Source organism: Trichomonas vaginalis, chromosome I (assembly GCF_026262505.1).
Source record: "Trichomonas vaginalis G3 chromosome I, whole genome shotgun sequence".
Lineage (NCBI taxonomy): Eukaryota > Parabasalia > Trichomonadida > Trichomonadidae > Trichomonas > Trichomonas vaginalis.
In genome coordinates, this window is record NC_067203.1 from 139,044 (window position 1) to 160,019 (window position 20,976).

Consider the following 20,976-nt stretch of genomic DNA (forward strand, 5'->3'; position numbering starts at 1 on the left):
TTCACCATCTAATAAATTTTGTGTTGATTCTGAGACATAATTTTTATATCTTTCTTCATGAGATTTCTGAACTTCTGATTCTGAAGCTGGGATATTCATTAAACCCTCTACTTCATTTTCATTATATTTTTCAACTTCTCTTAATTCCTTAATTTTTTCATCTATTTCATCTCTTATTTTTTTCAGTCTTTCAATTTCATTGTATTCATCATCTTTAATCCGTTCTTCATAATATTCGGGGAAAACATCAGGTTCTTTAGGTTTTTCTTCTTCAGATGTGGGATATAAGAAATTTATAACATCATCTTTATTCATTTTTCCATCATAATCTAAATCATTTAATAACCCGGCAAATTTTTGACAATTTCTTAAATAATATTTATCAACTTCATAACCCACCTCCTCTAATATATCCTTTATTTCCTCGTTTGTGAATCCTAATTTTTTAACGTTGTTAGTTTTGACGCTCATTTCATACAAAATAAAAAAATAAAATAATAAACATAACTAAGTTTTAATTTTTCGTAAGACATGAATTTTTAAAGTTTATTTTTTAAAAAAATTTTATTTTTTATTTCATTATGTATGGGCTGAGTGTAAATGTCTTACAATTTTGAAAATTTTTTAAATCTTGATTTATTCAAAAATGTAAGAATAAAAACCGTAAGAATCATACATTTTTTACTTCATATGTTAAAAAAATGATACAAAATCGCTCGATATTGTATGAATTCTTACGTTTACAAAAAAAGTCACAAAACCCATCAACATATACTACTTTACTTGCTGCTTAGATTTCTTTATGAACAAAGGAGTATGTTAAAATTGAGATGAATCAAGGCGAATATTGTTCAAAATTAGTTACTTTTTTCACGAAATAATTAATGGGTTCGGGTTTAAAAATTGTAAATTCAGAAATATGAGTCATGGGGTACATATTATTTTGCGTGTATGATGCATTTGTATAATTAAAACACCATTAATATTCTTATTCAAATTGAGTTCATTTTGAACTGAAGATTAGTTCATTAAAATGATGGAATTCATCTAACAATTCCATAAAACGTTAGTTTTAATTGTTGATTTGGCAATAACTCTTAAATAATTCAAAAAACAATTTTGAAATCATGTCAGAGTAAGGAATTAACGCGTGGAAATCAATGAAAAACTTGTTTTACAACCCTGTGAGTTTATTCCGCTTTGTTCCTCATTTGGGAATTAAAGAGATTCAATTTCAGACGTTTTCTTTGGTTAAAAATTTTTTTGAATTGAAATTTTTCATTTAATTTTTTTAATGAATGAAGACAAGTCATGGATTACCTGGTTTCTTACAAAGCATCCTATAGGGAAGTATTTCATACGGGTTGAAATGGAGTATATAAAAGATCAGTTCAATTTGTTTGGTTTCCCTAAAAAAGTTCCGAATTATAAAAAAGTTTTAGAATATATTAAAGGAGATTACATACCTCCTGAAAATCGCATACGCTACGATCTTGATGAAAATATAGATGATTTAGGCATTAGATTATACGGATTAATACATTCACGATTCATAATGGAAAAAGCGGGTTTAGAAAAGCTAAAAAAGAAATACGAAAACAATGATTACGATAGATGTCCGAATGTGAACTGTAATAGACAATGTTTGCCAATAGGATTATCAGAATCACTCGGAGAAGGGTGTTTGTATATGTACTGTCCTTTTTGTGGCGATGTTTATCATGCAGAAAATCAAATATGCTCTCAAATTGATGGTTCGGCGTTCGGATCTTCTTATATAATGAAATTTTTAAAGCAATATCCTGAAGTTCAGCAATCATATGAGCCAGATAGACTTCCACCGAAACCACAATTACGATTATTCGGATTTAAGATAGAAGATCCAAAACCATCAGATCCAAAATGGAATAAATAAAATTGTTTATTGTTTTTTGTATGAAATAGCTTGTATTTTATATGTTATAAAGTTTCCTCAGTCAAAATTTCTGGAAAAATCACTCAATCAGAATCAAAACAAAGGTGACCAAACTATTTTTTGAAAGTCCGCCATAACTTTAATGGTACTATTTCAGCGTGTACAATGAATACAAAAATTCTAAGAGTGCCACATAAAATAGTACTTTAGACTTGAGTTAATGCTACCAAGCAAATGTTAAAAAGATGACTTTAGTGTTTTGATAATCAAAGATTAAAATCATTATTGTCTAAATCAATAATCATAACGACAGAAGTTAATGTTTTTTCATCAGTGCTTTAAATCCACTTTTAAAAGTATACCTCAAAAATCAAAATATCAAAAAAAAATTGGCCGATAGGTTTGGCTTTAATTTTTGTCTGCTTTTATGATTTGATATGGATGTTATAATTTTAAAAGTTGAGCCAAATTCACCAATAGATTTTTGAGATTTGCAAATACTCAATAATTTTCAGCGTGTTATCTTTTATTAAAAGAACTATTTGGTTTCAGTATCATATAAATTGATATTTACTTTCTATTTGAACCTTCATTTAGCTAATGATTTAATAATACAGATTTCATCTAGTCCTTATAAGAGAATTTTGAATTTGTTATAATAAAAAAACAAACAGATATAGCTTACACTTCTATAATAAAGATACCTTTTATAGAAATCAGTATGAAATGTGTTTTGGCTTATTGGAAGCATATCAGACATAATCGCCATAATCAAAAATTCTATATACCCAATAAGTAATAAATTTGTCGATATAGATTTTCCATAAAATTAGTTTTTAGTCTGATCTTAAAATAAATTTAATTTTTTATAAAAAAAATCACATTTAAAAGTACCTTTTTAGTAGCTCGAAATCCTGTTGGTGGATTTCGGGCGTACTTCAAAATTAGCTTTTCTTCTACATATGCAAGCTATATTTTAAATATGGAGCAAATCGGATCGGCGAAAGGAGTTTAGTTACCTTTATCAAAACGCAAATAATGGAATTTATCTTGCCTGATGGTTTGTTCCATATGTATTCCTGTAATATGAAAATTTCGAATGTTTTTAATTTTAATAAAATGATATCAAAAAAAATCATCTCATAAAAAGATTCCAATAAGCTATTCAAATTGATATTTTGCATTCGAAAAGTTGTATGTAGTAACAAATCATATGATTTTAGCTTTATAAGAACAAACAAAACAAAAAATATTATTTATGAAAAGATTGGTTCTACTTCAGGAATAGTTGAAGGGTCAACGCTTTGTGGCAGCATAGAAGGATCAGCTGGTTGTGTTGGAGGAGGATTGTTTCCGAATAAAGTCCCAGAAACGTTGACTGGAGTTGCTGAAGGCAAATTTGTCGGAGGAGGAGAGAAACTTTGGCCCCACCCAGAACTTGGGCCTTGGTTCTGATTTGGTTGATTCCAGCCAGAATTCGAACTTTGACCAGAATTCCAGTTTTGGCTCTGATTTGATCCCCAGCCTTGATTCTGGCTCTGGTTCGGATTGGAATTCCAGCCTTGGTTCTGATTTTGGTCGGCTCCCCAACCTGAATTTGGATTTGAATTCCAGTTTTGGTTCTGATTGGACCCCCAGCCTTGGTTTTGATTCTGGTTTGATCCCCATCTTTGATTTTGGGATTGGTTGTTGTCCCAGCCCTGATTCTGATTTTGATTTGGTCCCCAGCCTTGGCTTTGGTTGGAATTCCAGCCTTGATTTTGTGTCTGGCCCCAATTTTGGTTCTGGCTTGGATTCGGTCCCCAGCCTTGGGTTTGATTTGGATTTGAGTTAAAACTTTGGTTCGAAGGCCAATTTTGGTTCATGTTTTGGTTTTGATTGGGCCATCCCTGGTTAGTATTTTGATTTGGAGCATTCCATCCTTGATACTGATTTGTATTCCAGCCTTGGTTTTGATTTTGGTTCTGAAATGAATTCTGGTTACCCCAACCTTGGTTTGAGCCCCATCCCGTGTTTTGGTTTTGGAATTGGTTCTGGTTTGAGTTCCAATTTTGAATCTGGTTCTGATTTTGCCCCCAATTTTGGTTTGAATTTTGGTTCCAGCCTTGGCTTTGATTCTGGTTTTGTCCCCAACCAGAGTTTTGGTTCTGATTCTGTCCCCAGCCGGAATTTTGGTTTGGATCTTGTCCCCACCCTTGATCTTGACCTGGCTGTGACCAGTTTGAATTCTGTCCCCAATTCTGATTCTGGTTTTGACCCCATCCCTGGCTAATTCCTGGCCATCCCTGTTTGTTCGAATCAAAAGTCTTATTTTGCTTATTTGGCTTGTTTCCATTGAATCCCCATGAGTCATTGTCATCTCCCCAATTGTTTTCTTGCACATTTACATTATCTGGAGCATTCCAATCATCTTTAATATTCTTTTGTGGTTTTTTATTAAAAGTATTATGCGAATCCCACTTCTTTACTGGCTTTGAGCCAGATGACGGTGCGTAATTAACAGCTGTTGATGTACTTGGAAGATTTGTGATAAAATTGATGTTTAAACCGGTATTATCGGGTTGTTCTGTAAATATATTGTTGTTGAAGTATATTTCTGATAGATCTGGTAAGAATTTATAATAAGGATTCCATGTTTTCACGTTATTAATTTTATTTGAACTTAAATTTAAAGAAACTATTTTTGTTTTACGCTCTTCGGCTTCGACTGCGATTCTGTAAAACATATATTCGACAAACCAGCGGGAAGAGAAGTCAATATTTTCGGAATTTGCTTGAACACTTAAAAACTTGGCCGCAAGATTACTAAAATCAAGTGAAGTTCCAGAAATTGACTTTTCAAAGATTTGTCTAAATGTTGTAGCTAATAATGTCATTTCGCAAGGTAATTTTAGAATCCAAATTGGAATATCATGCATTGTAGATCCATTCATCAATAATATCATTTCAAATTGAAATTGATCGTCAACTGTGAATGTTATTCCGTCGCCTAGATATATTTTGTTTGAAATATTAATTTCTTTACTATATCGACGAGAAACTATATCTTTTACCCACCGTATTACACCATCTGGTGGAGCCTCTTTTGGAAGGTGTGTAATAAATACTGCGTATTTCTCTTTGGTTGAAAAAATATTATCATTTGAATTTTTCATAATTATAAAAAGTGACTTTTTTCTAAATTTGCCTTCTGCATAAAAAAACTCATCAGTATAGCGACTATGTTTGCTACACAAGTTATGTATACATTGAGGGCAATCGTCCATTAGAATATCACGTGAAGAAAATCAAAATTGATTCTGATAATTTTTGGTATTTATTTAATTTCATCCCAAATGACTTATTGAATCCTCTAAATTGTTGTTTGGAATTATATCCTTCATGCTTAAAGAATTGAATTGCAATTTTTGATTTTTCCCTGATTCACAAATCATGACAAATTGAATTTTTACATACCACTTTTCATATACATTATTATTCTGTAATAAACAGAAATTCATCAAAAGTGACAGCTCTCAATTTTTTGACATTTGTAAATTCTAAATTGAATGAGAAAAATGAAATAATACTAAGCATAATACAATATTCTAGATTTAATTATAATTAGGAAAAGTTAGTTTTGAGAGTACTTTTCATAGGCATATAGAATGAAATCTTCTGAAAAATAATATCACATAAACTCATATTATTTTCTAATATATAACTATTTTATATAAAAATCAAATTCAATGATCTTAAAAGCGAAGGATAAACCTCAAAATTTACGAATATAATGAGTGAGAATATAATGCTTATCTATCATAAAACCATATGAAATATCAATTTTTGCTTTACGCCTAATTTTTGACGACAATTAGCAAAAAATGTTAAATGTTAACACTCAGTCCATTTGAATATGAAAAATAAAATTGACTTTGATTAAATGTTTTTATTTATCATGCAATTCTTCTTGCGACCAAAGATTTGAATAAAATTTCAAAAAATAAGATAGCTTAAAAAAATATACGGTAGTGTTTACTAATAGATGAATAGTATATAAATTCTATTAAAATGGATTTGATCCAAAAAAATATATAAAATTTGATCATAAATAAAATCGTTTTAAATTACTTCTTCATTTAAATTATAACAATTATTTTTGGTTTTATATTTTTTTGGATCAAATCCATTTTAATAGAATTTATATACTATTCATCTATTAGTAAACACTACCGTATATTATTTTTTAAGCTATCTTATTTTTTGAAATTTTATTCAAATCTTTGGTCGCAAGAAGAATTGCATGATAAATAAAAACATTTAATCAAAGTCAATTTTATTTTTCATATTCAAATGGACTGAGTGTTAACATTTAACATTTTTTGCTAATTGTCGTCAAAAATTAGGCGTAAAGCAAAAATTGATATTTCATATGGTTTTATGATAGATAAGCATTATATTCTCACTCATTATATTCGTAAATTTTGAGGTTTATCCTTCGCTTTTAAGATCATTGAATTTGATTTTTATATAAAATAGTTATATATTAGAAAATAATATGAGTTTATGTGATATTATTTTTCAGAAGATTTTGTGTTCTTCTTCAAAATTTTATTTTTTATTAAAAAGAATCTTTACAACATATACATTTACTTTAATTAATATTTAAAAACGTGCTCTATCAAAAGTTCCAAAAATTCAATATTTTAGCTTTTCTGAGGTGTCACTTTTGATGAATTTCTGTTTACAACAATTCTAATAAATTTATTGATTTATGTCCAATGTGGCTAATTGAAGAAAAAGTGACTCCTAACGTTCGTGTATTTGTGCGGCCTTTTTTGAATGTCCAAGGTCACCCTTCACATTCGCAAGTACATCGTCAACAAACTCCTCGACCGCAAGCAATTTGTTGTTGATATGCAGCACCTCGGCGCTAAGGCCCCAACCCGTGACGAAATCAAGGATGAAGTCGCATCTCGCCTCAAGGCCAACAAGGACCTCGTTGTCATTTTCGGCCTCGAAACAAAGTTCGGTGGTGGCCATACAACTGGTTTCGGCTTCATTTACGATTCCATCGATGCTCTTAAGAAGACAGAGCCAAAGCACCGCTTAATCAAGGCTGGTCTTGCCGAAAAGGGCAAAGTTACACGCCGTATGCGTAAGAACGCCCGCCGCCAAAAAGTTAAGGTTTGGGGCTCAGGCAAACGTGCTGAAGCACACAAGATCCGCCGCCAGCAGCGTAAGGAGGAACTTGGATCCCACTAAACTCATTCATTAATGAATATTCGTCTTACTATCTTTTAATTTTACATTGAAATGAAATAGAAAATCAAAAGTCAGCTTTACTCTTTGAGCATTCAAAAATACACAATGATTGTGAATAGATATCATTCAATAGGTTTTTTCTTTTTCTTGTCTAATTTCCCATTTATTTTTTTAATTTTTGTATATTGATGAGATTTTTGATTAATAATACATAAACAATAAACATTTATTCGTAAAGAAATACAAATTAATCTGAATCTGAGAATAGAGATGTGGAATTTGGAATATCTTGGCTGACATTTTCTTGCTTCTGGTATAACGATCTTAACTTTTTCTGGTTCTTGAATTCTTGCAGTCCTCCATCGATAACAAATGAATTATCTATTGGAGAATGGATAATTGTCAGCAAAATAGCAATTACAAGAAAGTTTGTCAGATAAAATGGTTCGCTTAAATCTCGAAACGATGAATGGAGTTCTATTTGTTTCAAGAAATGGTTAAAAAGTATAGATAAGTTGTTAATTATGAGAATTGATGAATATATAGCTACATAGTACTCATGATCAGGGTCTACGAAGTTATGAGCTAAGAAAATTAAAATAAATGATGCAAAAGTTACAATTATAAACAAATATATCGAAAAGTTGGTCTGTTCATCGAAACCAGCAATAGATGAGTTATATATAGATTCGCATACCGAGAAAATCGTAAAAGAAAATGTTGATATTGAATTAATCAAAACCATAACGCTTTTTATCTGAGAATTATAGTTAACCTGCTCGCATAGAAACATCATCATTACAATTGAGCTAATAAACTCGGAAATTGTACTAAAAATGCCTTTTGTAATACGTATTAGAATATGATTTAAAAATTTTCGAGTTATATCAATTGGGAAGAGTAGAAATAGCATAATCTGTATGTAAAACCTTGTGCTCAACTGCTCTTTACACTTGTATCCTTTCTTTTTCATTTCTTTTCTTAAATATTTGTATAAACAATATAAAATCAGTTGATATGACATGCGAATTAGAATGTGAAACATCTCAACTGCCGATGTAGTGAATTCTATCCAGCAATAAATTGTTTTAATTTCAATAAAATCTGGAAAAAACAATGTACAACTCATTGATTTAGTATTTTGGAAGTACCCTGAATGTAAAAGCAATGATGATTGATTTGCTCTCCAATTCATTCTTTTTGTAAGATCATTCTTTTTTTTCATCGAATTTTCGGAGTGAAAAATTGCTGTAAAGTTGATGCTCGATATGTTTGATGAATTTAATACTAAATTATATGATAATATATAACTATCATGCATCGAATTTAAGTTATTAATGAAGAATGAAAATTGTTTAACGGCTTCAGTTGTGTATAATGGCTGGTTTATGTGTATTCTCTGCAATTTAATTCTTTTCGGAAAAAATTTTGTCATTATTAAAGGAATTAATAGTAAAATAATGTGGAGAAGAATTAGACGAACAATTGATAACTTGGTAAGCAGATCAATATGCATATCATATCGCAAGAAATCACGCTCGTCATTAGAAATGGAAATTTGATTCATGGCTTCAGTCATTTTCCCATTTTTATAATCAATCAATTTTGACAAATTCTCCAGATTTTACAATAAAACTTATGCACAAAAACGAATTAATAGAAATCAACTTGGAAAGAGTCATCTATGAAATCTATCCTGATCATATTTGTTGATTCGAATTGATTTCTTGAGATTTTAATCAAAACAAAATATTTTCTTATTTCTATTAATTGTGGAGATGTCTTTAATTACTCAATAGTATGACTATTTGAATCATTGATTCTTTTTATGAATTAAGGCTCAAATAAAAATATCAAATTTAATTTGCAATATTACAGTCCCAAAACTAGATGAAATTCAGTGTATTCAAAATTCAAATGAATTGTTCAAATAAAATCAGAAAGGATAGCAAATCAGATGTCAGCCCGCCAAAAATTGTTTATCCATAAAAATTAATTTTATGAAACATCTATAAATGACAAATCAAACATAAATGACTATCGGCCGCTGGTAGGAATAGCATTTTTTTTAAACTTAGGGTTCTCAAAATTAACATAATAGTTGTCTTTCTTTCTAAATAGTGCCCAAATACTTTTAACATTAATAGGCGTATAAGCTGCTGTAAATGTTGCACTTGAACTATCTGTATTCTTTGAGAATGAACCGTCCATAGGAATCCAATCCATAACTTTAACAGGAAAACATAAAGCCTCGTTTGTATAATGTTCTACAAGTTCTGTATAAATGTTAGGGTCTAAAGAGAATGACTTTGGATGAATGAAACATTCATTAAAATCCATCTTTGTTCGAAATAGTTGCTGGTTTACAGTTGTAATAGTAACTGTTCCACTAGCTTCTACTGCCTTCGTTATCATAGTGAATGGTTCATTCCATGGAACAAATTTATTTGTCGGTGGATTTGAATCTGAAGCAAATGCAACTTTAAGAGTTGGATTGAAAGCAATGATAACATTTACAGATATAGATGTGCATTGTAAGGCGTCGCTACTGAACTTTACTTTAAGCTGAATGTTTCCTGCAAAAGCTGGAATAAATCGAATAGCTTCTAATGGAAGGAATCTTCTAACAGGAATTCTTAAACGAAGCTTAAAATCAAATGATTTTCCTGCTGTAATTGGACCACTAACAATTTGTCCTGTTCTGCATGTTCCCGAATGACTCCATACATCTTCATGTCGAGTCTTTGAGAAAACATCTACTTTCTTTATTTGTTCGGTAGTTTGTGAGTTTGAAGTTATATATGCTTCTTCTCTTGCGTTGTCTTGAGAATATACGATACGACCATTTGCAAGGATTTGATATCCAGCAACTGCATAGAAAGCGTCATCGAAACCAATCCAAAATCCTGGTGGGTTTGTTTTATTGGAACCTGAACCAATTTCTTTATCTACAATAAATTGACCTTCCATTTTATACGTAATGAATGTATTGTAAAGGTCCAACATATTTTCACCAGGAGGTGAGAGATTGAATGTTACCCATGTGTTATCTTTAGCAGTTCCAGGTTGTGATGGAATCTTTGCGTCAGAATATTTTCTATTAGTGTCACCAATTTGAACTGCATTGTCTATGATATCGAAATATGAGCGAATCTGATGAATATGCTCTGCTGGAGTAAATTCGTTTAACTGTTCGTTCTGCATGTATTTACTTCGGATAAAAATATCTATTTACTTCATTATTCTCACTCTTCTTCTTGGCATTCGTGGTGGAAGTTGTTTCTTGACATTTTCAATGAACTGTACATTCTCTTTTGTCTCAACTTCTTTCACTGGTGGGTCAGGGTTCTTTGACTCGGTTTGTTTTTCAATGAAATTCACGAACTTTGCAATAAGCTCTTGGTTCGTTATTGAAAGTACATCTGGCTTCTTTTCTTCTGGTTCTATTGGTGGCTCAGTTTGAACAGAAGGTTTTATATGGGCTTCGTGGACTTCACCCTTGCCATACACCTTAATGTTGTCGCTTTCTGCATTCGCTAATGGAACCTTTCTTTTTCTTACGTATATTTTACCATCTTTACTCTGACTTACGTAATAGAAAGGATGTTGTATTCCTCTTGCGTCATTTAATATAATAGACTCTCGCTCTGATTTTGACAAGCTCATTTTACATCGGTTAAAGTTTTAATTTTGTTTTTTATCTGCAGTCAAATGACTCAGACAAGCCCTACGGACAAGACCCAAGGGGTCATAGATGTTGAAGCATTGAAGAAAGAAATTCGTGAGCAAATTTTATCCGAACTGAAGGAACAAAAACAAGAACAAAAGCCAGAGAGACCAAAGAGAAAACTTAGTGAAAAAAACTTGCTGCATTAGCTGCTGGAAGACAAAAGAACCCACGTTTGCTGGCGAAGAAAGCTAGAGAAGAAGCTGAAGCAAAAGCTAAAGAAGCTGAAGCAAAGAAAGAGTAAATGGTTTATTTTTATCCGAATTAAATGTATAGACAAATACCTTTATCTGTTGCGTTCAGTAGTGAAAACCCTGACGTCAAAATAAAGGGGAACAGAGTAACGTTTAAGTTTCCAACAGACTGGATTGTGAACATAAATGAAGAGAAGTACATTGGCATAACAAATATGTATATAACACGTGCTTTCAGAAAGGTTGACTTTATACTTCAAGTCGAGATAGAAAATGACGAACAGTCTTTAAGCGCCCAAAACATTCACATATACAAATACTTTAAAGACGATACAACGTTAGAAGACTGTATAATTACATTTTACGAAAATTTTCAAAAGAAGTTTAACATTGAAGTACAAACTTTACAGCCTTTACGTGAGTTTCTTGCACAACTGAAAGAAGAAGGAATTGTAGAAAGATTAATAGCTTTTCATTACGAGTTTGTACCAAATGAAGATGGAACACATGACTGTCAATTCATTGTATTCTCACCATTCAATGAAGTCGCTAAAAAGAAAGAAAATCCATTACGTATAAGATTTCAAATCTCTGAACCAAGTGATGATTTCAAGAATGTTTTCAATTATGATGCAATGCTTCCGAGGAAAAATGATTTTTCCGAAATTAGATTTCCAGGCATTTGGGATAGAAAGCAAGCTATATTATATTCAAACTTAAGTAAGGGAGTTGAAAATGAGTTCATTGGTCATACAAGAACTTCACCACTTCCTAACCCTAAATACTATAAATTAACTGGCTTCAATCGTGAGTTTTGGATAGACATGTTCTCCACTCATGACCATAACTGCCCAGTGTTCTTACCTCCAGACCATAAGGACTGTCTCTACATTGAAGCACAACTCTTAAACTCTACCATCGCAGTATTGTAAATGACCACATGGGCTTCGCCCTTGCCGCTAGCGGCTTATTTTTATCACGAATGACCTCATTGCTGACAAAAATAAATGACCTCAGAACTTCAACTTACGAATAAAGCTTGTTTTAGTCGTTATTGAGAAGTTAAACTTCTCTTCAAAGCAAGGACTAGAAGACTTACATAAGTCAAATCCAATCTCTTGACCGTCATAAAGTGCTTTGTAAAGTTTCATTAAACTGAACTCAGAGTCTTTGTCAAATTTTCCTTGCGGAACCATTAAACCTTTATCTTCATCATAGAAACACTGAACAGAGTCAGGAAACATTTCATTAGCGGTTAAAGCAATAACATCTTGCTTCACGCCTTTCATTCTGCAGTGAAATGCAACTTCATTTAAATCATTCGTGAGTAAGTCTATGTAAGTCTTCTTTCCACAAAATATTGACTTGTATGCTAAACTTTGTTTATCTTTTGTGATTTCTGCAAAGTCGCTATGAAATTGACCAAGGTTTTTACCAATGAGAACTCTTCCATAACGTTTCTCAAACTCTTCAGCTAAACGAGGGATATCTTCATTGTAGAGATGCATACTGTCCGTATCGCTATAAAAGATGTCCATTCCTAAGTCCTCAGCAGTACAGAATACTTCACACATTATTCTCTTCGACATAGACAGAATGTTAACACCAAGTGGACAGAAGTTAAAGTGTCTGCAAATGCTTTTCGTTAGCTTGAAAATAGTTTTATCTGAACCATCCAAACCTTCGAACTTCACTATATGGTTGTAGTTTCTGATGGCATATCTTATAGCATCTTTGTCATTTACTATGGTTATTTTTGACTCAATAGGAGATAGAATAGTTTTGCCATAAATACTGTTCAGAATGAGCTTTATATTTTCTTGCAAAGGATTTCCTTCTTTCTTATACTTTAACCTTAACTCAAACAACTTCTTTACTTCATCTCTTATTCTAATATCTCTGTTTCCATCGTAATAGTATCCTTGCAACACTTCACATTTGACACCTTGATATTTTATGAGGTCTTGTAATGTTATATGGTCAACATACATTAAACAGCAAGTGTTTGAACTTCTGGGAACGTTAAGTTCTGGATTTAGTTCAGGGTCACAAACTATTAAAGAAAGTGTCTATGTATACCAATCTCTGTTATCTTAATGAGAACAAAGAAGCCAGACATAAACTTTTCACCAATGGGTTCCTTTTGGTCATCGAATAAATGTCTCATGAGATACTCTGTGCTTAGCATTCTCTTCAATACTTTGGAATTCCTTCTAAAGTATAAATCTTGCTATAGCTGAAGGATATAATGAAACAGCGTCGAAGTCAGCAATGAGTTTCTTTTTGCTCTTTTGTTTCATGTTATCTGACAACATACATCTTCCACCTTGAATGCATCTCGAAATAAATTCTCTTGGTTTATTTGAGAGGTCATAAAGATTTCCATTCGGGAAGTATACTCTGTTCTCAAACAATTTGTTAGCAATAGAACAAATACTAACGTAGTCATAAACGTTTAAATCAAACTCTTTCAATAAGTCATTGCGGAACTTAACAAAACCTTCTCTTAAAATTCTTACATCTTGTTTGCAGTAAAACGTGCTATATTTTTCTAAGTCGAAGTGGTTTTCATCTATTCTGCAACCTTTGATGGAATCTATGTTTTCATGAATGTATCTGCATCATGGATAAACTTACATGCTTCAGAAATGACACCAGTTCTGTTGTCATTTGCTAACAAAACACTGCTGTAGTAGTTATATGGAAATACTTCTTTCGGTCCTGTTTGTAAGTTAAACATAGCAGGAAATAGTTTAAGCTTCTTATTTATAACACTGTAAGAGTCTTTTATAATAATTGCCCTTCCTTTATATAAGCCAGTTATTTGCATTGTTCGTGAACCTTTAATGATGGGAGTTCCTTTCACTTCTGTCATGTGTCTTAAGATGAAGTTTATGTCATAACTGAGGTTGTGAAAATATATTAAACTCTTGTCAGGAAGTCTTTCCAAAAATTCTGTTGCACAGTTTTGACCCCAAATGCTTTCACTAACTGAACCATCTTCACTGTCATAACAGATGTTAAAAGCTTTATGAAAGCCATCGGTACTGCACTCAAAGTCAGCAAAGAAAACGTGCTCAGGAATGAACTTACATTTAGCTTTATTTACTTCTTTTGACTCGGCTTTCTTCTTCAGTTGTACACAATACTTTGGAGCATATGACAAGTCTTTAAATGGTGCAAGGTTCTGTTTATATAAGTCAGTCGTATATGTGAAAAGTTCTCCATAAGAAATAGGTTCGAAATATTTGCACTCCCACAATGTTTTCATAACATCCCATAACGGTGTTGTTCTATCATAACGAACTACATATTTGTTCTCTCTCTTTGTATAAATCTTCATCTGTTTCTCAATGTTCATTCCACCACAAGCTTTGAGAATTTCTATATAGTTGCGAATGAAATATGTTGTCATTGGTAATCTTTCATTTAGCATGTAGTGGTCTTCAACAAGAAGTAAGTCAATAGTTCGAACAGTTTCACATTCTTTTGGTATATATCTCTTTATTTCATTATGTCTTGAGTCATTGAAATAACCAATGGTAACATTAAATGCTATACCTGTTGCGTCAGAAATTTCTTGTACTTTACTTTGAGGAAAGTCTCTAACACGAATGACTTCTCTCATGTGGTCAATAGTCTCTCCATCTACTCCAGCCTGAATGCAAGCATAAACGAAACAATTGTCTTCTGTCATAAGTGCTGCAGTTCTTTTGTTCAGTTCATTGAAGATTTTGTAGCGTTCAAGATTTATAGGTAATGTGCAAAGATACTTCCAGAACTGCCCGCTTCTCTTCTTATAAAACTTCTTTTCACCATTATCTTTCCAAAAGCTTTCTATAAGTGCTGGGTTTCCTGTTTGCTTAAGAGCTTCCAAAATGGCTTTCTGGTCATTTGTCAGTGTGCTTTCATCTCTATATGGTCTCTTTTTTGGTTTGCCTTTCTTTACATCTGACATCGTTAAGCCTTCATATTCTGTTAAATCATACATCTTTATTTCGGTAAGATTCTTTATGTTTGTCAAGAAGAAGTCATAGTGCATTTCAACAATACCTGCAGCATTTGCTTCTATCTCTGATATAAAGTTCTCCTTCAAGAGCTGATGTAGTAATGTTCCAATATTATTGAGGTTTAACGTAGAACATTCATACTTTCCACCAAGTTTATAACATACCATCCATCTCTGTTGTGAGTTTATTTTAATTTTCTCTAAGAGTCTCATGAAAACCTTACCGAAATGTTTGTGTAAGTAGTCTCTGTTTGGTTCATCTAAAGCTTCGATGTTAAAGTCAATGAGTCTATTGCCTGTCTTCACATTTCTCTTCCTATTCTCTTCATCTTTCTTTAACCATCTCTCACCTTCTTTTGGTTTGTCGTCAATGGAACGAATGACATCGTTAGCTTTGCGAACTTGTTCTATAGCGCTCTTAAACATCTCTCTTCTCTGTTGGTTCAGTGTGTCGTCTCTTCTTCTTGTTTCACCAACGTTCGCATTTGTTATGTCAAACATTTCTCTTCTTACTTCATGAGGTACTGAACGTCTATGATATAAGTCAATAGCAACGTCATTTAAAGGAAATACTCTTGCATGGACTTCGTCCTCGCCGCGTTGCGGCTTTATGAACTCATGAATTCTATCGTAACTTATTGTACCATTATAGTCATTGAGGATGTCAGCGAGTGCTTTTTTGTTTGTCGCGTAATGTTTTGCAACATCTATATTAGCTTCTGTAAGAAGTTGTTTTATTTCCGAGTGTTCTAACTTAGACAACTTCCGATACATCTTTAGTAGGAAATAAAAAATATTTTTTGAAAAAATTAGATTAGATTTTTTTAAGTTATTTTTCAAAATAATTTAATATTTTTATTTTAATGAAACACATGCAAGATTGCAAGTTCTTTTCATACAATGCTCTCGCTACTGCCATCAAGAATGAGTTCAATAATGCTTCAAATGTTAATGTTATCTTTAACAAGAAGTTTGTGAAAGAATCTAAGTTTGGTCAGTATGTCAGACCATTAGCTATCGTCATTGACCGCAAACGTTATACTTCACAAGAGTTAGCAGTAGTTTTGAAACAAAAGAGTTTCTTCGTGAATGTCAAAGATACTCATTATACTGTTATAAAGAACTCTAATATTGACTTCTTCAGTATTGCTTTAAATCTTTCCGAACAGAAAGAATATAAGAAGGGTGAAACATCTGTGAAATATTATCCTTCATCTCTGAAGACAATAACGAACAAAGATGTTATACAGAAATTCTTACCAAAGGTTGAAGAAGCTTCTATTGACATTGACGAAGGAAGTGAAATGGTTGAAGAAATAGACCCTGAAGCTATTTAAGCAAAAATATATTTTTGGTTAGTCTTCATATCGATATTTTACAACAATTCCCCAATGTATAAACTTTTCATACGCTTTTTCATAAGCTTTATATACCTTCAGAAATTTTGCATAATCTTTAGAAGCATTTAGATATTGTTTAAATGCTTTGTATGTCTTCAGAAATTTTGCATAATCTTTTACATGTTGTTCGTTCTCTTCTTCTGTCATGAGTTCCGAATATTCTAAATTCATGTTCTTTCATATGAGATAAAATTTTATAAAAAAATAAAATTAGCTTAGATTTTTTTATTCTTCCTCTTTGAAGTTATCGAAATATTCTGTTATTTTTTCCTTCAGTAATGGTAAGTCTTCTTTGAATGTAAGTATTGTGCAACCTTTGATGTCATAGTGTGTTTGAGGAAGAGTATTTTTGACAATTTCCTTTATTTGCTCATTCGGTGTCATTGAAATCGGTAAGTTTTCACGATAGAACCAGTTTCTGTCAGATTTATATATTTTAGCTAAGTCATAAAAGCTCTTGTTGTTTCTTCTGACTAAATGCAACATAACCATATCTTTATCTTCTTCTTTCTCCAACTCTTCAGTATATATCATATACTTATAACTCTTTTCCTTTCCTTTTGGTACTGAACGTGGTATTCTTTTCTGAATGCTTTTGTCTTTTGCTTCAATGACTTCATCTTTTGCTTGAAGTTTCTTTTCCATCTCTCCATGTTCTGCTTTATATAGTTCATCTAACATCATGAAAATATAACAAGCATAACGAGGTGAAGCCCACATTGCTACAGCGTTTACTAAAAGTCTATGAACATAATAACCTTTCAAACCAGGAGCCAAATTCTTGCGATTTTCATACGGAATCTCTTCCCCCGGTTTTCCGAGGGAAGCAATCATATGAGGAAATTCTTCTAAAAGTTCTTTTGTCTGTTGGTTTTCAAACCAATGATATGCTTGCTTTGTAGAACGAAGAGCATTCATTATACTTTGCATTTGGTACATGTCATCTTTGACTGAACGAATGAGACGTAACTGTTTGTTATATTGTATGTACTCGTATTCTTCATTTATAGCTTCATGGACTATAACTGTTGTTGTTTTCTCTGATGTTGTCATTACTGTCTTTACATACAAAATAAAAAAATAAATAAAAATAAAACTAACTTTATTTTTTCTGAGATAAACACTATTTCTTCACAACATTAAATTTTATCCTGTATGAAATGCCCTTAAAAAGATTATTGACTGACTTCGAATACTATCACATTGACGCACTGACAGACCCTCAAAACTGTGTTGAAAGTTCTTTAAGCTTTAAGATTGAAGGTACGACGCATTTTGTCTTCACTTACGTATTGAAAGAATATGACCGTTATCATAATGAAGTGAATCAAACACTAATAAAATTTGTAGATAAAAAATTGGTTAACAATGATGAAGAATACAGACAAGTTATTGAAAAAAATAACGCAAGATTAGATGCAATAGAAAAGAAGTTTAATGAATGTCTTACAAACACGTATGAATATCTTATGCGGTGGGAAGCCAGATGGAAATAAATTTACGTCAAATATGCAATTTATAAAATCTTATGTCGACAGGCTACGTAGCACAGTGGTCTCAGGTGGTGTTATGGAGGGGTCAGGGTCTGTGGTTCGAACCGCGACAGCGCCGTATTTTCTTATTTTCTTTGTTTGTCTTGTTTGTCGTGAATAAAAAGTGTCATAAAAGTGCTCTATCTTCCACGGGAATAAATAAAAAATTTACTTTATTTCTTCTTTATTTCTTTGTTCCCGTGGAAGAAGGGTTTTGCTGTTTTTTCTCAGCCGAAATCAATGATTTTTTCATTTTTGGAATCCTTAGCGAATGAGGAATCTTTTCTAGGAATCTTTTCTCTCGTGGAAGCTTTGACCAAAAAGAAAATTGAGGTGAAGAGGTGAGATCTCACCCGTTTTTTCACCTGTTTTTTCACCTAATTTTTCACAAGCGTTTTACATGAATTGTACGATGTATATTTGAAATCCGAAACAATTTCGTAGCTTCTATTTCTTCTTTTAGTACATCAAAAGTTTTAACAATGCCGAAAGTTTCTTTATACTTCTTCTTGACGTCAGACAGAAGGAAATCTTCTGCTGTTGGATAGTTTTTATTAAGAAATGTCAACATATCCATTTTATCTTCTGCTGGCTTTTCTGCTTCTTTCTTTAAGTCTGCATAGTCGTTTCGCATTCTTTCTATCTCTTTGACTGAGTAGTTATATTTTCTTATTGCTGCTTTACATTTTGAACATTGCGGCATCGTTTTTGCGTTATACATTGAAACATTACCAGCTAAAATAACTAAAGCGTCAATTGCTCTCTTCATCTCAAACATAGCGGGTCTTATTTGTTCATTCCATACTTTACCTCTTCTATCTTTATCTCTTATCTGCCATACACATTTTGCAACTAATGAAACAAAGTTATCGTATGTCTTAAATTCTTCGGATTTGTAAAGGTCAGAAATATTTTTATAAACCATGTCGCAATCTTTGTCCATAACTTTATGGTTGCAATGAAAACCAAGGAATTCATAATTTACTTTACGTATGAATTTCTTAATTTCTACTGAGTCAGTTGCTTTGACTTCAATTTCGTCGAATTCAGGAATAGTTAGTTTTTGCTGCTGAATTTCAGGTAGTTTAGGCAAATGGTCGATGAGGTCCTCCATTTCATAAAGATACTGTTCATTTGTTTCATCTTTCGCACTACAGTCTAAATTACTTGTTAAAAGTTCTTGCTTTATCTTCTGGATTTCTGTTTTGAAAGTAAATGAAGAAGGAATGAAGCTTTTCATTTCTACTAACATTGACGTAGGATTCATGACTAACGAGTTTGGTGCTGTAGTTGTGAACAGAGTCCCGCCGTTCGTGGCTTGAATTGTTGTTGTGCCGATTGTTGAAATTTAACATTTTTTGCTAATTGTCGTCAAAAATTAGGCGTAAAGCAAAAATTGATATTTCATATGGTTTTATGATAGATAAGCATTATATTCGTAAATTTTGAGGTTTATCCTTCGCTTTTAAGATCATTGAATTTGATTTTTATATAAAATAGTTATATATTAGAAAATAATATGAGTTTATGTGATATTATTTTTCAGAAGATTTCATTCTATATGCCTATGAAAAGTACTCTCAAAACTAACTTTTTCCTAATTATAATTAAATCTAGAATATTGTATTATGCTTAGTATTATTTCATTTTTCTCATTCAATTTAGAATTTACAAATGTCAAAAAATTGAGAGCTGTCACTTTTGATGAATTTCTGTTTATTACAATTTAAAGTAAAAAGTGAGACAAACAATAGTTGTCAAATTTTTGATAAAACTTAGGCGGTTTTTTCATCTCATCGCATATGAGCGGGTCATCCGCGGGCTTTGTGAGCATTCTTTCGAAGAATTCTGATAGCGATATGTGTTCTGATCACTCTGGCTACCAATCTTCTCCTTCAGTCGAGTTTGCAGTTCCATGCAGTAGCTCAGGTTCTCGTGCAATTTCACCGTTTCGACCTGCCAGAGTTGCAACTCCTGAGTGGATTGAAGAGTCACCCCATAGGACACCATCGCCCTGTGTAAAACTAACAGATGACCTCACAGCATTATCAGACCTACATTTTGAACTTGAAGTTATTGAAAGAAGAATAGAATTACAGATAGACAAGCGTCACGGACATCCAGCTCTCGCAGTTCTTGTTAGAAAAGAGGAAGGTCTTAGTGAAATAACGAGAAAGGAAAGGAAATTGCGTGCTAACTACAACTTTATTGAGCCTATTCAGATAATACCGAAGTTTTGGAAGCCAAGGGCCTATGATCACTACTCTGATAAGCTCACTGCGGAACAAACAGAACAACTTGAAGAAAAGATTCGACAAGCAGAGTCTCGGAATCACTCTTCCTCAAAAATGTCTACTAGATTTCATTGCCCTGCTGAGCCAAGCTCTCCCAACAATATGTTTGTGTCATTTGACGAAGATTTCGAGTTTTCTGAAGATGATTATTATTATGCCACCGTTACACAGAAACCAAAGGTCAAAAAGGCGCCAACACCTGCACCACCTCCACTCCAAGATGAATTCGGAAATATCATAAAGAGAAAGAGAGGAAGACCGCGGAAATATCCAAGACCAGATGATATGAAGAATTTAGGTCCTGGTGAAGTGGTGATATCAATGCGGCAGTATTGCACAGATGATTCTGATGATATGACCGAGTGGGATGATATTTAATAATTTTTTTTTGTTTTTTATTTTTTGTTAAATCTTTGCATATTCTATTCTCAATAATTCCTCGTTTTTAGAAATAATTCACTCCTTCCTATTGTATATATTGTATTAATCATTCAATTGATTATTGAATATAAAAGAAAATAATGAATTACTCTGATTTTTGACCAACAAAGGGGAATTATATATGAGAAAATATGAATAATGATTAAATTCTTCACAGCATTTGAACTTCGAATAGAATTAATCTGTCACTCGTGTAAATTAATGTAATTTTTCAATATTC

At 32.2% G+C, this 20,976-nt stretch overlaps 9 protein-coding genes and 1 pseudogene across 10 annotated transcripts, besides 7 other annotated features; 5 read left to right on the forward strand and 5 right to left on the reverse strand.

Moving 5' to 3' along the window:
• Nucleotides 1–240: part of a mobile genetic element that runs on past the window's edge.
• Nucleotides 45–583: a mobile genetic element.
• A 711-nt stretch (nt 584–1,294) lies between these two features.
• TVAGG3_0899680 (protein kinase regulator protein) lies at nt 1,295–1,915 on the forward strand (the record flags this gene model as incomplete). Its single annotated transcript, XM_001304303.1, has 1 exon — nt 1,295–1,915. One exon carries the CDS (start codon nt 1,295–1,297, stop codon nt 1,913–1,915), a length of 621 nt encoding a protein of 206 aa, XP_001304304.1.
• Nucleotides 1,916–2,015: 100 nt separating this feature from the next.
• Nucleotides 2,016–2,938: a mobile genetic element.
• Nucleotides 2,939–3,171: 233 nt separating this feature from the next.
• On the reverse strand, nt 3,172–5,070 carry TVAGG3_0899700 (uncharacterized protein; the record flags this gene model as incomplete). The annotated part of the gene is made up of 1 exon (XM_001304304.1): nt 3,172–5,070. The coding sequence occupies one exon, from the start codon at nt 5,068–5,070 to the stop codon at nt 3,172–3,174; it is 1,899 nt and encodes a 632-aa protein (XP_001304305.1).
• A 327-nt stretch (nt 5,071–5,397) lies between these two features.
• Nucleotides 5,398–5,434: a mobile genetic element.
• Nucleotides 5,435–6,608: 1,174 nt separating this feature from the next.
• Nucleotides 6,609–6,646: a mobile genetic element.
• Nucleotides 6,647–6,679: 33 nt separating this feature from the next.
• On the forward strand, nt 6,680–8,764 carry TVAGG3_0899730 (Chain Y Ribosomal Protein S24e; the record flags this gene model as incomplete). The annotated part of the gene is made up of 1 exon (XM_001304305.2): nt 6,737–7,159. One exon carries the CDS (start codon nt 6,737–6,739, stop codon nt 7,157–7,159), a length of 423 nt encoding a protein of 140 aa, XP_001304306.1.
• A 462-nt stretch (nt 8,765–9,226) lies between these two features.
• Nucleotides 9,227–19,369: a mobile genetic element.
• TVAGG3_0899750 (uncharacterized protein) lies at nt 10,391–10,825 on the reverse strand (the record flags this gene model as incomplete). Its single annotated transcript, XM_051251249.1, has 1 exon — nt 10,391–10,825. One exon carries the CDS (start codon nt 10,823–10,825, stop codon nt 10,391–10,393), a length of 435 nt encoding a protein of 144 aa, XP_051076823.1.
• Nucleotides 11,155–12,012, forward strand: TVAGG3_0899760 (uncharacterized protein; the record flags this gene model as incomplete). The annotated part of the gene is made up of 1 exon (XM_051251250.1): nt 11,155–12,012. One exon carries the CDS (start codon nt 11,155–11,157, stop codon nt 12,010–12,012), a length of 858 nt encoding a protein of 285 aa, XP_051076824.1.
• TVAGG3_0899770 lies at nt 12,107–15,863 on the reverse strand (annotated as a pseudogene). The gene has a single exon. A coding segment is annotated over exon 1 (3,757 nt).
• Nucleotides 15,953–16,426, forward strand: TVAGG3_0899780 (uncharacterized protein; the record flags this gene model as incomplete). Its single annotated transcript, XM_051251251.1, has 1 exon — nt 15,953–16,426. The coding sequence occupies one exon, from the start codon at nt 15,953–15,955 to the stop codon at nt 16,424–16,426; it is 474 nt and encodes a 157-aa protein (XP_051076825.1).
• TVAGG3_0899790 (KilA, N-terminal/APSES-type HTH, DNA-binding family) lies at nt 16,715–17,542 on the reverse strand (the record flags this gene model as incomplete). The annotated part of the gene is made up of 1 exon (XM_051251252.1): nt 16,715–17,542. One exon carries the CDS (start codon nt 17,540–17,542, stop codon nt 16,715–16,717), a length of 828 nt encoding a protein of 275 aa, XP_051076826.1.
• On the reverse strand, nt 18,407–19,273 carry TVAGG3_0899800 (organellar and viral DNA polymerase type B; the record flags this gene model as incomplete). The annotated part of the gene is made up of 1 exon (XM_001304309.1): nt 18,407–19,273. The coding sequence occupies one exon, from the start codon at nt 19,271–19,273 to the stop codon at nt 18,407–18,409; it is 867 nt and encodes a 288-aa protein (XP_001304310.1).
• Nucleotides 19,370–19,706: 337 nt separating the features above from the next.
• Nucleotides 19,707–19,743: a mobile genetic element.
• Nucleotides 19,744–19,823: 80 nt separating this feature from the next.
• TVAGG3_0899820 (uncharacterized protein) lies at nt 19,824–20,693 on the forward strand (the record flags this gene model as incomplete). The annotated part of the gene is made up of 1 exon (XM_001304310.1): nt 19,824–20,693. The coding sequence occupies one exon, from the start codon at nt 19,824–19,826 to the stop codon at nt 20,691–20,693; it is 870 nt and encodes a 289-aa protein (XP_001304311.1).
• Nucleotides 20,694–20,976: the final 283 nt, after the last annotated feature.